Source organism: Kogia breviceps, chromosome 19, assembly GCF_026419965.1.
Source record: "Kogia breviceps isolate mKogBre1 chromosome 19, mKogBre1 haplotype 1, whole genome shotgun sequence".
Classification (NCBI taxonomy): Eukaryota; Metazoa; Chordata; class Mammalia; order Artiodactyla; family Physeteridae; genus Kogia; species Kogia breviceps.
In genome coordinates this window covers 22,289,866-22,303,625 of record NC_081328.1, presented here as the reverse complement: position 1 = coordinate 22,303,625, position 13,760 = coordinate 22,289,866, and the positions used below count along the sequence as shown (strand labels likewise).

Genomic DNA, 13,760 nt, shown 5'->3' with positions numbered 1-13,760 from the left:
CAGAGAAGAAAGTCACATTGTCCAAGGTCACACAGCAAGACTCACAGTCTTGACTGTATACCTGTCTCCCCAGCTTCAGCGGTAGATGGACATGTAGATAACTACTAAATTACCATAGGTTTGATTCTGTCCTGTGTTATACATTGAAGGGGAAAGAGCTGGAGGCCTAGGGCAGGAAGGACACTCGGCTGGGGTCACACAACAAGCTGGTGACTGTGTCACAGCCTTCTAGCTGTGTACCCTTAGTTAATAATAAGGGAGGTAATCTCCGAGAGTGCCAGCTCACCTGGGGACGGTAAGCGTCAGCTGGAATCAGCCTTCCAAACCTCGGCCCCGAAACAAACTGGCACTAGGACATTGGGTCTGACACTCGCCAGTCCCCATTCAACCTGACCCAGGACCTTGGTGGCTTTTAAACCCGAGGGAGAGATTCTCAGGCTGACCCCTGTGCCCTCTCCAGTCCCCACCGCTCCCCACTGGAACAACGCAGACCCGAAGCCTCCCCAGGGCTTCTGGCCCCGGGGCCCACGGAGGCAGGACCCTGGGGGAAGCAGCTCCGCAAGTCTTGCCCCGGGGTGGCAGTGGGGGACCGGGGGCCCATCCTGCCCCTGAGACGGGTGGGGGAGGAAGGAGCCTTAGTGCACCTCCCGGCGGGAGGCCCACTGGATCCCGCCCAGCTGCCGGGAGCCGCCTCAACCTGCTATCCCCCCACCCCGCACCTTCGTCGGGGCCCCGCCAGGCAAAGCAGTTCGTCCGGCGCGCGACGGGTCCAAGCCCACAGCCCCGCTTCTGAGACGTCCGCAAGGCGGGAGTCAGGGGGCCTCCTGCCCCGAGAGGGATCGCGAGGGCCCTAGCCCGCCCGGCACACAGAAGGCAGCCGGTGGGTGTTTGCAGCTGGGGCTTCTTAGATCGGGGAACTGGCCCGGCAGGGCGGCCCCGAGGAGAAGGGAAGCCCCCGTCCAGAGCCTAGGGCAATTCCATCCTTGTGTCTGCAGCCGCTGTCCAGAGCTTCCTTCGGGCTCCGCGGAGCGCCTCGGTCTCTTGGCTGGCTGCCTGTGCCCTTCTCTGGGCCTGGATCTACGGTAGTCTGTGGTTCTGCCTTCGTGCCGCTCTTGCTGCGGCTGTCGGTCCACCCCAGCTCTAGCCCGGGGAGGGCTGTCCGGCTGCCGCCCGGACCCTGGCCTAGAGCGCCATCTGGTGGGAACGTGGGGAGTTGCCACGGTCCCCGGACAGGGCTCTCTCCAGGTCCGTTCCTAGCCGGGAGCTGAGGTACCAAAAGGAGGGGCCTGGAGAAGAGAGGCGGCCGTCGGCTCTGGGAACCTGGTGATTCGGGAATGAGTGAGAGGTGGGGTGAGCGGGTCCGCGCCTCCAGAGAACCCAAAAGGAGCACCAAGGGCAAATCAAAGTCCCCGGCGCGTTCAGACGGAGACAGGAACGTATTCAGTGAGGGTGACCAGGCTGCACTGCCAAGGGCCCTCCTGGGGGAGTGCCCAGAGACGACCCAGAGCTCAGGCTCCTTAACCTTTGCCCCTTACCCCGGGCGCTCACAGGTTTCCCCTCTGCTGCCCAGGCCCTAGAGCACGGAGCCCTTGGCCCCTCGACGGACCTTGAATGCCCGGCTGGTGCTACGGACTTTGGGGTCCAGGACGACGAAGGAGAGGACAGAGTGGGATTGGATTTGGGGTACTTCCCAAAGCAGTGAGGAAGGCAGGCTCAGAGTTTAAACCTCGGTTTCATCGAGACTCTGTCCCTTAAACCGTCCTATACCCGGGAAACGGGGGTTGGGGGGGGCGGGCGGGGAGGGACCTGCAGCTGGGGCTTTCACCTGTAGGTGTCATGGGGAGCACCAAGCTGAACGCGCCCCTCTGTCTGCAAGGGGTGGCCTGTGTGGGCATTCGCGGTAAGCTGCGGAGGCGGGTCCCAGTTCTGGGCCCTTGGGGAGGACAGGGCGGGGCCACTGATGCTCAAGATTTTCTACGGCAGCATTTTTGGGGGTTGGGTTGGCGGGAGTGAGGGTAGGGGTAGGGGTAGGGGGATGACTTGAGGGCTCGGGAGACTCGGATTGGCAGAAGAGGAAACGAGGTCCCCTAGGTCTCGCACTTCTCTCTGCCCAGCCGCTAGGGGTCCCACGGAGCCCCCAACACCTACACCCCTAGCCTTCAAGCTCCCCTGTGAATCACACTCACAATCCCACGCCGACACGTACATTCCCTCTCACACCCCGCAGTCACAACGCGCAGGGCCTCGCGGCGACACACCAGGTCAGCAAGCCCTACACACTCGTCCGCTGGGGATTCTGCCGTCTAGGGCGCCTGGTGCCAGGCCCTGAAGGGTTAAGGAGGCCTTGGGACACCGGAGCGGCGGGACGCGGGGCGCCTGGGCTAATTGGCGACCCCGGGAACAATGAAAACTGGGAGGCGGGTGGCTTAATTGGGCCAGGGAGCGGCCTGGCCTTTGTCTGGGACTCGACCGCGCGGTTCCCGCAGCCGAACTCAAGCTCGCAGCTGGGACCCAGCGCAGAGGCGCGAGGGCGACTCAGGGAGGGGACTGTGCGGTTGGGGGTCAAGGCGGAAGGGGGGACGACTCTCCAAGCTGCGCTCGGGGCCCAGGCTGGAGTATCACTCCACCCCAGCCGGGGCGCTGGAGCCACCACGCGGTGAGAACGCGGCCGCAAACTGGCCGCTCGGCCCGGCTTTGACAGCGACCCTCCTCCGGTTTCCCATCTGCCCGCGGGCCCGCCCGCGGCTCCGGGTCGGTGCTGCGCCCTGGTGTCAGCAGCTCGCTCTGCAGCCTCTTCCCATTTCTTCCTAGACGGGCTGACAGTGAGAAACCGGAAGAAAGCTACGCGCCCCTCTTCGAATTTTAGAGGCGTTTTTAGCCCGAAGAGACTTCGAATAAACACACTGTCCACAGAGGATTTTATTTGAGCTGAGAAAAGGGCCTTTCTGCCCCACCTTGTTCCTGAAGTGCCCGCCTCGCTGTCCTGCACGCCGGAAGGTCGGAGGCACGGAAGCCGGAGCCCACCCTCTGAGACTGGGACAGTGTTCTGGCCCTCCTACTGGTTCACTGGCTGAGCACCTCGCCGAATTCAGCGTGACCTGTGGCCAGCTCCCTCCCTGGAAGAGGCAAACATGATTCTCTTCCTTGCAAATGTGTCGGCCCAAGAAGGTGTCCCGGGAGCTTGGAGGCCAATTCCACCTCCGCCTTCACCCTTCCGCCATCTCACCATCCTTGATGGCCCTGGTGAACAGGAAGCCAGAGTCTCTCGTCCCCCAAAGTACCCAAGTTGAGCAGCCTGCTGGGCCAGGGTATTATGGATCTCCAAGGATTAATGAGGAAGGAACTGGGTTTGAAACAGTGACCGCCCGTATTCCATCCCTTCCACTGCTAGGATTTGGGGCTGGTGACACCTGTTGGCTCGGTGAAGAAGAGAGAAGATGCCGCCCTCATGGGATAGGGGTTAGGAGGCGGCTGTCCTTGCAGACGTGGGCCACGGGGAAAGAGGCCTAATGGAGACAGACACAGTGGGGCTCCCTGAGAGACCACCATCTGAACCCATTATTATACAAGGGGAAAGTGAGGCAGGAAAAGAAAGAGCCTAGTGACCCTCACTTCCCACACCCCCAAGAGGGATTTACATGATTTCCACGGGAGAACTTTCAGGCTAGACTTTGCCACTCTAGTCAACAACCCTGATACGGAGAGAACGTTTCTTTTCGAGGTTCAGGAGACAGAGAGATGGAAAAGGATTCTAGGGTCCGTGGTATATGGGGGACCATGGCCAAAGCCCTCCTCCGAAGGGAAAGAGGGAGCAGGGAGCACCCATCTTATCAGCCCCACCTACCCAGAGGCTCTGAAAGGGAGTGCAGTCGCACTGTGGTGCCCCGGCCTGGGAGCGGGAGGCCAGGCCCGGAGCGGCGGGAGAGGCGGACAGAGGCTCGCGGCCAGCAGAGGGAGCCCGGCCCCCGGCCTGGGACGCGGACGCGCTGGGAGCGCGGGGGCTCGCGGCGGCTCGGCGCCTCCCGGCCCAGCCCGCAGCCCGCGCCGGCGCCGGCCGTCCTCGCGGCTCAGCTCGCTGCCCCAGCCTTGCAGCCGCCCCCGGGGAGCAGCTGCCGCCGAGCCCGGGGCGCCCAACCTTCGGTCCCCGCCTCCAGTCCCGCCTGACGCGCTTGCGGCGCCCCTGCCCCGCGCGACCCACAGAGCGCACTGCGCCGTTCACTTCGCATTGTAGCGTTTTATTGTTTTCTCGAGTTTTTGTCGTTTCGTCTCGCTCCAGAGCGAAAAGTGAAAACCTGAGGTGGAGCCCGCGGGCCGGAAGAGCAAAGCCCGGGCGCAGGGGCCGAGGGGCTGGCGGGGTGGGAACTCCTCCAGGGATCGGGGCCCTCTCCCGCAGCCAAGGACCCCCCCAAGCCCTGTACAATATAGATGCTCATGTAAAATGAAAAAAAAAATTAAAGGCTATGAGTTAATCTCTAAATATTATGTACACAGCAATGTACACCTTTGAATAAATTAATACCAATTTGCATATTCTGGGAACCTTAAAGCTTATTTACACAAATTACCATTTATTTCATAAATATCTTTTTTTTCCCCCTAGGGACTCAACGCAGAAGTGCCACTCCCCCTGCAGACCCAGGGGTGGGAGGGGCGCCTGTCTGGGTGAAGAGGTGGAAGGACTAAAAGAACAGGTTCCTCTCAGCTCAAGTCTACACTGACTTGAATCTTCACTGACCCCAGCACCCCTCACCCCAGATTCTCAAGCGGTCCCAGCCCGAGGCTAGGGGTTCTAGGGCTCCCCCGCCTGATGCCTGCACCTTCTGGCTCCCGAAGAGCCAGCCTCTGGCTGGGCCAGGGACGAGGCCTCCCCACAGCGCTGGAGGACCCGGTGAGGGCCCCGCCGATGACACCTTGACACGGGAGCGGGCTTGGACCAAATCCAGTGGCTCCAAAGCGACTGCGTTCCTGGCAGCTGGATTCCTTCTGAAGCCCAGGGAAGTGTCCCAGGCCCTGGCTGGCTGATCGGGGCTTCATTCCAGCTGCTGCAGCCCGCTTTTTCTCCTTTATTTAAATAAATACCCATTCTGTGCTGTACATGTCCCAAGCAGCAGGGGCAGGCAGCTCAGGAGGCCTGCGCGGCAGCGGAGCAGCTGAGCAGCCCCTCACTTGGGCGACTCCCTGCCGGGGGAGAGGGCTCGCTGGCTCTCCAGCCCACTCACCAGCCTCTGGATGCTCTGCAGTTCACTGGCTGCCTCTTTGGCTGAGCCGCTGGGCGACAGGGCCCCGCGGGGCGGGGCCCCCGCTTTGCGGAGAGCCAGCTCGGGCGGCGGGCTGGGCTCCCGGCTGTTGCCGCCTGCAGCCTTGGAGCCCTCGGCCGCCAGCCCAGTAGTGAGGAGGCTAGTGCTAGGTGGGACGGTGACTGGGATCTGGTAGGGGCTGAAGCGCAGGCGGGGCCGGGCACTGCCCAGAAAGGGACTCCGGGACAGGGAGCCTGCGGCAGCGGCGGCAGCGGCCGCAGCACTAGTGGCTGGCAAAGCGGAGGCCGCTGCGGCGGCAGCAGCCATGTAAGTGTAGGGGTAGGGGAAGAGGCCTCCGAAAGTGGGCATTGGAATTCCCTGGAAGAAACAGAACAAGACAAGGGTTAGGCATCCTGCCTCAGGTGTTTCTGCAGGTGATCTGGGCTCTGGGGGTGGTGCTACAACTGGGAATCCTTGCCCTACAGTTTTTAGGAATCTGAGACCAGAGCTCACATGACTGTAATCCCAAAAAAGCACAGGTAGGCATGAGCCGGTATGCCTATGGCCAAACCCAGTTAGAAGGGGAGCTCACTTCTGGTTATGACGCACAGACCTGGCGCCATCAAGCTCTGTGCCAGGTATTACGATCGGAGTATGGGAAGGCCATTACAGGCAGCTGAACTAGCATGGGCCTTGAGGGAGGAAACAGGGCTGGCACAGGGCCAGGTGGCCAGTAGGCATCTTTGGCTGTGTTGGGAGGGAGGTTCTGCTCACTTAGAACAGTGTCCTCCCCAACCTTTCTATCCCCAGGTGCCCCGCAGGGCTGGGGAGGCCCAGGCGAGGGGCGGGGCGGGAGCCTGGGGTCTTTGTAAATTCTTCCTCTGCCTGCCTACCTGCTCAGGGGTCTCCTGCCTGGACCAGGAGAAGGATACAGATGCCAACCAGTTTAGAAACTGGCCTGAATACAAAGAACTCCTGGCGGCACCTAAGTGGCAGCTGAGGAAGGAATGCAAAGTCTTTGCCTGTGGAAAGCACAGTAGCTGGGAAACCCTGGACAAACACTGCCTGAGTCCCTGAGGCCCGACTTTTGGATTATCTGACCTTTGAGATAATGTTCACTCCACAGAGTATGTGGGTATGGGGAGGAGGGCAGGAGCTGACTGGGCTGGGCTTCCGGGGAGCCTCAGGCCTGGCTCAGGCAGGGAGAAGGAAGAGAAGTAGCTTAGTCAGGAATGAGAAAATATCCTTCCTGAGAAGGTCAAGCCCTACCGAGCATTCAAACATGGTGTCTCAGAGGAAGGAGGGAGGCTTCAGATCTCCCAGGTTTTGGCTCCTCCTGATGGCCAGAGGTGAGCTATCCTGGCTTGAGAACTTAACCACTAGCAGTACACCAAATGATGCCTCCTGAGTGCTGCGTACTCTTGCCCTGGCCTTGCACCTGTTGACCAGGCTGTGTCTAGAAGCCCTGACTTCCCTGTGACCTCTCATGCTTATCACCAGAATTTGTCTGAGGAGGAGGCATCACATACACACCGACTCAAGGGTGCAGATTAAACCTCCAGGCCCTGAACTCCATTTTCTGGAGGCTTCCTTGCCAGCTCAGATCCCCAGATAGGTGAGGTTAGTGCCTCAGACACTCACTCCACACACCCCTGACGCTGAGCTCTATTTAAAACTCATTTCAGAATCCCCTCCTCCACTTCAAAAATATTTGCTTCTGAACCAAAGGAGCCTTCTCAGATCTGAACTCCTATTTTCCTTCCCTTAAGATAAGATCTCACGGGTTCAATTTGCCAGAAACCTCAGAGGGAGGAAAATGAATGTAGAGATTCCAAATCTTTCCACAGGGAATATTCCACCCAAGCAACCAAAGAGGCCGCTCTCCCCATCAGATCTTCTTATTTTGCTGCTGGCCACAGTTTCATAAACTTTCCCCTGGGAGCTCAGAATTTCAACTTGGGCCTGGGGAACCGAGCCCCTCATCTCTGAGACATGTGGCTGGGAGAGTTGGGAAACTCGGTGTGGGGGAAGGGAGAACCCAGTCCTTTGTCAGGTCAGAGGACTTCCTGGAGGGTCTGAAAGGGGCCAGAGACATCTGGGAGGTGGGTCATTTGGGTGGTCGATTATCCAGAACATATTTCAAATTTTCCTACTCCTTTTGTCCAGCCACCTTAGCCTTTCAGCGACTGACAGTGAGCCAGGGATCTTTGTTCCCAAGAAAAATGTCCTGAGGCAGGCCAGGCAAGTGGACTTACAAAAGCCCGGGGCAGCCCCAGTCTGCCAGAGCAGAAAGAGTCTAATGGGTGCCACTCTATGCTAGGGTTATAGGGAAGGAAATAGGCCCAGAGAGGGTCAGGGACTTGCCCAAGGTCACACAGGAGTCAGAAGCAGTGCCCTTGCAGACCCCGGACCTACAGTCCTAGTCTCCCTGAACCTAGGTGTGTTCCAGAGGGTCCACTGGGTCTCCCCAGGAGGGAGTCCTTGCCGGCTGGAAGCACTGGAGCGCCTATGGCATCCTCAAGCCCTATGACTGCCTCCTCTGCCGACCTCAGCCCTCCTCCCTCCACCGTGCTGCCACCAGCTCACAGGCCTTACCTGAGATGCCAGCATGTGCTGGGAGAGGTGGAACGGGAAGGGCCCGGCGGTGCTTGCTGCGCCGGCCGCGGGACCCAGCCCGCCTGCGTCCAGCCCGGTGGCTGTCCCTGGCCCGCCGCCTCCTCCACTGCCGCCGCCTGCCACCGAGGCCAGTAGGTGGCCCATGCCCATGGCGGAGAAGGCGCCCGGGCCCATGGCGAACTGTCCCGGGTGCAGAAACAGCGGCTGGCCGGCCCCCAGAGGCCCGAAGAACTGCTGCCCGTGCAGGTGGCCGGAGAAAGCCAGGCCCGGCAGGTGTCCGGCGCCCAGGGGGGACGCACTGTCTGTCTGCACCACCAGCGGCGCCAGGGCGGGCTCCTTGCCCTCGCCGGCCTCCTTGCGCCCCTCGTCCTTCCGCCGGGCTTCGGCGCGCTCCTTCTCTAGGCTCCGCAGGCCAAAGAGGCCGTCCCCGCCGCTCTCGGCCGGCTCCTTGGCCCTCTCGGGGCTGCGCCGCTCCCGGGCGCGCTCGGGTTCGGTCAGGCGAGGGGGGCTGCCGCCGTCCAGGGCCGGGCTGCGGCCTAGCGCCTGCCCCGCGCGCTCCTCGCTCAGCCTCTCGGGCTCTGGGTCACTGTCCGCGGCGCACGACTTCTCCTCGGCTGCGGGGAGAGAGGACGCGCGGGGTTACGGCCCGGGAGAGACAGGCGCGAAGCCTCTCCAGGTGTCGGCGCCGGGCCGGAGAGACGTGCGAAAGCCTGCTCTCGGGGAGGCCAAGTCGGAGGAGCTTCTAGATGCTCGTCAGGCTAGGGGCAGTTGTAGGTCACCTCATCTAAGACCCCTTATGTGCAGTGGGAGAAAGTGAACCCGGTAGAGCAAACCTTACTGCCCCAGAGTCACCCAGCGCCAGGGCCCTAACTCGGAGCCCAGCAGGATCTGCGGGCCACCTGGGACCGCCCTCACAGGAGAGTCCTGGGTTAGAGGCTTCCCAGGCTCACTGCTGACGCTTCTCCCAGGCCTTAAGTTAGCCAGATGTTGAGCACAGAGTCACCTGGCGCCCGGTGGACACCCTCCCCTTCTCTTCCCCGTCCCCTTCTCTTCCCCGCCAGATCCGCACCTCTAGTCCGGTGCAGGCGCAGGGGACTTGGCTCTGTCCCCGGGGAGGGTGGCGGTTCCCGCGCGGGGGGAGGGTCGCAGGACGAGGCGTCCGACTCGGCACCGTCGCGCTCTGGCTTGCAGTGCTCCTCGTACAAGCGCAACGACGGCAGCGTTAGCTGCTTCCTGGGGATAAGCGGACGGAGCGGGTCGGAGCGCAGCGCAGCACCCCCACCGCCCCCTTCCACGTTCTGTTCCCCCAGGCACCGCCGCAGGCCGGTCCCGTACACCCTCACCTTTTCTCCCGCCGGCCATTCCCGGTGTCCCGGAAGCCCTTGGCAAACGGGTTGTTGTCGATCTTAAGCTGCGTGATCTGCGGGGACCGAGGGGGCGGCGCCAGGTCAGGATGCAGCTCTTCCAGCCTGGCCTGGGGCACCCGGAGGTCAGCGGCTGCCCGCCCAGAGGAGAGCCCGGGGTGTGCACGCTTAGTACCCGCCCACCTGGGATAGGAAGCTCCAAGCCACAAGGCAAGGTGAGGCCGGCGGGCGGGCCTCGAGGAAAGCGACCTCCAAAAACTTTATTCGAGGCGTATACCCTCAACTTGCACACACAAGCCCAAAGCTCTGCGTCCAGAGTCGAAATCCGTCCAAGCATGCACACAGGCCCACGAGGCCACTCAAGTTAAACTAACCCGGAACCTGAGCAGGGCGCAGACAGCAGAGCACACGCAGGTCAGCAGACACGCACAAAGTCAAGCACACTCACGGGCCGCGCACATACAAGTACACACGGGCAAAACAAGTGCTCAGGAAACCAAAAGAATTCACACGCCTCCACACGAATCTAAGGCACTCCAAATGGTGCACGCATATCCGCGTGGGACAGACACATTGGTTCACAGGACAGAAAAAACGACCGGCAGGACACTCAGACACTGTCGTTCACCCGAGAGTCGTGCACACGGGCACAGGCCTAGTGGGGTGGTGCTTTGCTTCTCTAGAGAGAGGGTGTAGAAAGGCAGCAAGCAGAAAAGGCCCTTTCACTTGAAGGAAAAGTCTCCAAGCACCTCCCAAGGGGTCCCGGGCCTGGACTGATCCAGAGAGGGATGGCGGGGTGGGGGCTGTCACCTGTCCCGCCCTCTGGCTCCCCTAGGAGAGTGAAAACTGGGCTCCCTGTTCCTAGCGTTGGGTTCCTAGCAGCAGGAACGCCTGGGCAGATTGCCTCCGGCGCCCTCTTTTCATTTAAATTCCCATCCCTGAGCCAAGAAATAAACGAATAAAATGTAAAAATGTCAGCACGGCCTGGAGTCTCTGCTAATTGCTAAGTAAATATCCCCACCCCAACGAGCACCCAGCTGCTCGTGCGCCCGGGGGAGCCCGTGGCTACGTGTCTCGGGCTTGCAAGAGAGCCTGGGGGATTTCGGTGGCTGCTGCGCTTACAGACATCAGGCTTGGTGCTCGGGAGTGGGCTGTGAGGGCGCGGGGGGCTGCGGGCGGGTGTGAGTGGAGGGCTGGAGCCTGCACGTGGGGGAGGGCGTCGGTGCAGGAGCTGGGCCCGCCGCGGGTCCCACGCACCTTGTCGTTCTGGTAGGCAGTGACCGCGATGAAGTCGGTCTCGGGGAACACGTAGGTACGGAAGGTGCTGTAGGGCAGCTTCAGGATATCGTTGGCTCGCACGATGTGGAAGCGCGGTTGGTACTTGTGCATGGAGTTCAGGATGGTCTGCGGGGAGGGCGCGGGTCAGTCGACAGCCCCCCCCCACCAGCCTGTGACCCGAGCATTTCTGTTCTCTGGGGACCCGACCTCTTTCCATCTCTATCTCTCTCAGGGTTTTGCCTTCCCCATTCCAACCCCCACCCTTCCCCGTTTTCTCCTGTCTTCTCCGCTTCTTTTCGCTCCTGTATTACTTTTTCCTTTTTCTCTCAATTTTCTTCATCACAGTTTCTCTCTCCATTAAAAAAAATTTTACCCCAGTTGAAAACAGAAATAAAACAAAATAAAACCCCCTACAATGCCGCTCTTAACCTCTCTTCCTGGGTTCACTGCTAAGCCCCTAGTAACACCACGGAGAGAAGATTGGGACCTTCGAGGGCTCACCGACTGCCCTACGTCCGGACAGGGAGTCCCTTCTGCCCCATGAACTCCCCCCTCCCATTCGCTGGGGCCCTGGCTCGGGCAGAAACGGTGAGAACCCCAAACTCCCTCCTCCTGGTCGGGCAATCTGCCTGTAGGGGGAGGGAAAGGAGTCTCAGAAAAGGTATGGAGGGCGCTGTTTTAACTTTTAAATCTCCTCGTTTGGGGAGAGGGATGGGAACCCGAGTCTTGTCCACCGGGAAGGGTGAGGACAAGCTGAGGTCCTGGGCAGGGCTTCCAAGCTCAGAACCTAAAGACCAGCGGCTGCACGACCCAGTTCCGGCCACACCTGCCTCCCGCTGGACCCTAGGAGGGGCTTTGGAAGGCCTGACGAGAGCTGAGGCTGTGAGCAGCCTGGAGCTTAGCGGCCCCCAACCCCGCCATTCTCCAGGCTTGCAGAGCAGAGCCCTCCGGGCTCAGGCCCAGCCAGCATAGGCCACAGGGCAGTGACCTGGGCAGGGGCACCCTGCAGGTTCGGCAAGCGCTCCCCTCTGGGGAATCCCGCGGTCTCTTCTCCTCCCCCCACCCCCTGCAGTGCTCGGTGCTCAGTCTCCGACCCCCATCTGCACATCCGCCCTGCACTCACGAAGCCGTGCTTGTCGGAGATGTTGTTGGTCAGCTTCAGCTTATGGAAGGCCACCGGCTTGGCCATCCACTGCTCTCCCGTGGCTGGGCTGTCCGGGTGGATGTACATCCGTTTGGGCATCTCTGGGTCGGCCTTGCCCGCCACCATCCAGCGCGAGTTATGGAATTTATACCGACAATCATCAGCGGCCACGATGTCCATCAGCAGGATATATTTGGCCTTCTTGTCCAGGCCGCTGACTCGCACCTTGAAGGGAGGAAACATCCTCCTGCGACAAAGGGAAAGATGGAGACGTCATGGGACCCGGCTCTCTGTCGGAGGACCCCTCCTCCTCCCCCCCCCACCATTGCCTGGAGCTTCCCCACCTGTGTTCCGCTGTTGTCGCTGCTCTCCCCCTTAATACTGCCTGGGAGACACCACCTGCGGTTGTTATTCCTGGGAGACCCCATTTCTGCCTGTCAAGACCCTCTCCTATTATAAGGCTTCCCATCGGCCCTATGCTCAGATCTAGTGACCCTCTTTCTCCTTCATCTTAGATGAAAGCCGAGATTTCAAGAAAGAAATCCAGGGCCTTTATAAACACACCCGCTTCTCTTGACTCTCCCTGAAATCCGTTCAGGGATATTATCCACTTGGGACCGAAGCTCTCAGAAATAAATTCAGATGTTGTTTGTTTGGGGAAGGAACTGGGTTACAGCGCCGAACAAGGACCCTGACCCTGAAGTTCGGGGGAAGAGGGTGAGCCTGAGGCCTGGATTGTCCGTATCTGAGTCAAAGGCTTGAGTGTTTGGGGATTGTAGTTTTCTTCCGGCCTTAAGGCCTAGGGCGGCGTGAGCGTCTGGAGGTCCTCGCTCCTTGGCGCGGACAAGACTCCAGGCCGGGTCAGGCTGCAGCTGGGCCGGCTCGGAGCTCGCTGCCGAGAACGCAGCGACCGGCGGAAACCAGTGGGCCAGCCTGGGCCTAGCAGGGTGCGAGTCTCATTCTGGGCTCCAGGGTCGGAGGAGAGTGCGGGAGACGCTGCATCTGCCCGGAGCACCGAGCCAAACTCGGAGGCAGGAGAGCGAGGCCGCGGGGCTGAGGAGTTGCAGCCGAGACGGCTGGAGACCCGCCAGGGCCGAGCCGCGAGGCCTCCTCGGCTTTGGGACTCATAACGATTGGGGCTATTTTGCAGGAGCATATTTTCGTTTTCATTTGGGAGATTTCGATGCTTTGGTTTTAAAAAATTCGTTCGCTGCCAAATAAGAAAAGCTAACTTGGTTGTCTAAGCGTGCGGGGGCCAGAGCGAGCAGGGAGCCGCGAGCGGCGGGCTCGGCGCTGGTGGGTGCTGTCGGGTGCCCCTCCCGCCCACCCGCGCTCCCTCCGGCCAGCCGGCCGCCCTACCTCCCGGACTTGGTGATGACCATCTCGGTGCCCAGCTTGTGGAACTGGTCCCACAGCTCCTTGGCCTCCAGCGTCACCTTGGGGTCGTCCTCCACCTCGTCCTCAGGCTCCAGGCTCTTAAGCGAGCGCAGATGCGCAGCGGGCGGATGCGGGCCGAGTGCCGAGACGTGCAGCCCCGCCTCGGCCGCCGCCGCCGCAGCCGCCGCCGCCGCCGCCGCCCCCGCCAAGCCGGGGTCGGGCAGAGGCTTGGCCAGAGCGCCGGGCGGCAGTGCGAGTGCCGGGAAGAAGGAGGGCTGCGCCGCCGCCAGGAAGGCGGACATGGGGAAGTCGGCCGGCCGTGGCGCGTGAAACGGGTGGTAAGCCATGGCGCTGGCCGCCAGCGCCGGTTCTCTCATCGGGACATCCGGCCCAGGCGCCCGGGGGCCGGGGCCGGGGGCGCGCGGCTCGGACCCCCGGCCCGGGCGGCGGCGCGCGCGGAGGAAGGGCGACCCGGGTGGCAAGCGCGGTGGCAGCTCCTCCCGGTTCCCCGTCCGGCGCACGGCGAGGGACGCGGGGCTCTGGGCGCGGGGGCGGCGGGGGCTCTGCGCGGGGCTGGGCTGGGCTGGCCCGCTCCGGCGCCGGGGACCACGCGCGACTGGTTAGATCTTGTCGTGATCTCTGGAAAACTGTGACTATCTCACATGTCCTGCCCTGCTCGGATCCCCTGCGCTAACGAGCCAGGCCCCCCTTGATTGCTGATTTTACGCTTTTTGGACCAATTGT

The 13,760-nt window shown here is 61.6% G+C and overlaps 1 protein-coding gene across 1 annotated transcript; it reads right to left on the bottom strand.

The window, feature by feature from the left end:
• Positions 1-4,214: 4,214 nt before the first annotated feature.
• On the bottom strand, positions 4,215-13,452 carry TBX2 (T-box transcription factor 2). Its single transcript, XM_059047576.2, has 7 exons — positions 12,999-13,452; positions 11,619-11,886; positions 10,475-10,621; positions 9,197-9,273; positions 8,923-9,086; positions 7,833-8,467; positions 4,215-5,615 (listed from the first exon to the last, which is right to left on the bottom strand). The coding sequence occupies exons 1-7, from the start codon at positions 13,391-13,393 to the stop codon at positions 5,163-5,165; spliced, it is 2,139 nt and encodes a 712-aa protein (XP_058903559.1). The 5' UTR covers positions 13,394-13,452; the 3' UTR covers positions 4,215-5,162.
• Between the last annotated feature and the right edge of the window lie 308 nt (positions 13,453-13,760).

Coding starts and splice junctions, on each gene's coding strand:
- TBX2 (XM_059047576.2), bottom strand. CDS start 13,393: ATGAGAGAACCGGCGCTGGCGGCCAGCGCCATGGCTTACCACCCGTTT. Junction 10,622..11,618: donor TCTCCGACAAGCACGGCTTC/GTGAGTGCAGGG, acceptor CCCTCCCCGCAG/ACCATCCTGAACTCCATGCA. Junction 9,087..9,196: donor AATGGCCGGCGGGAGAAAAG/GTGAGGGTGTAC, acceptor GCTTATCCCCAG/GAAGCAGCTAACGCTGCCGT.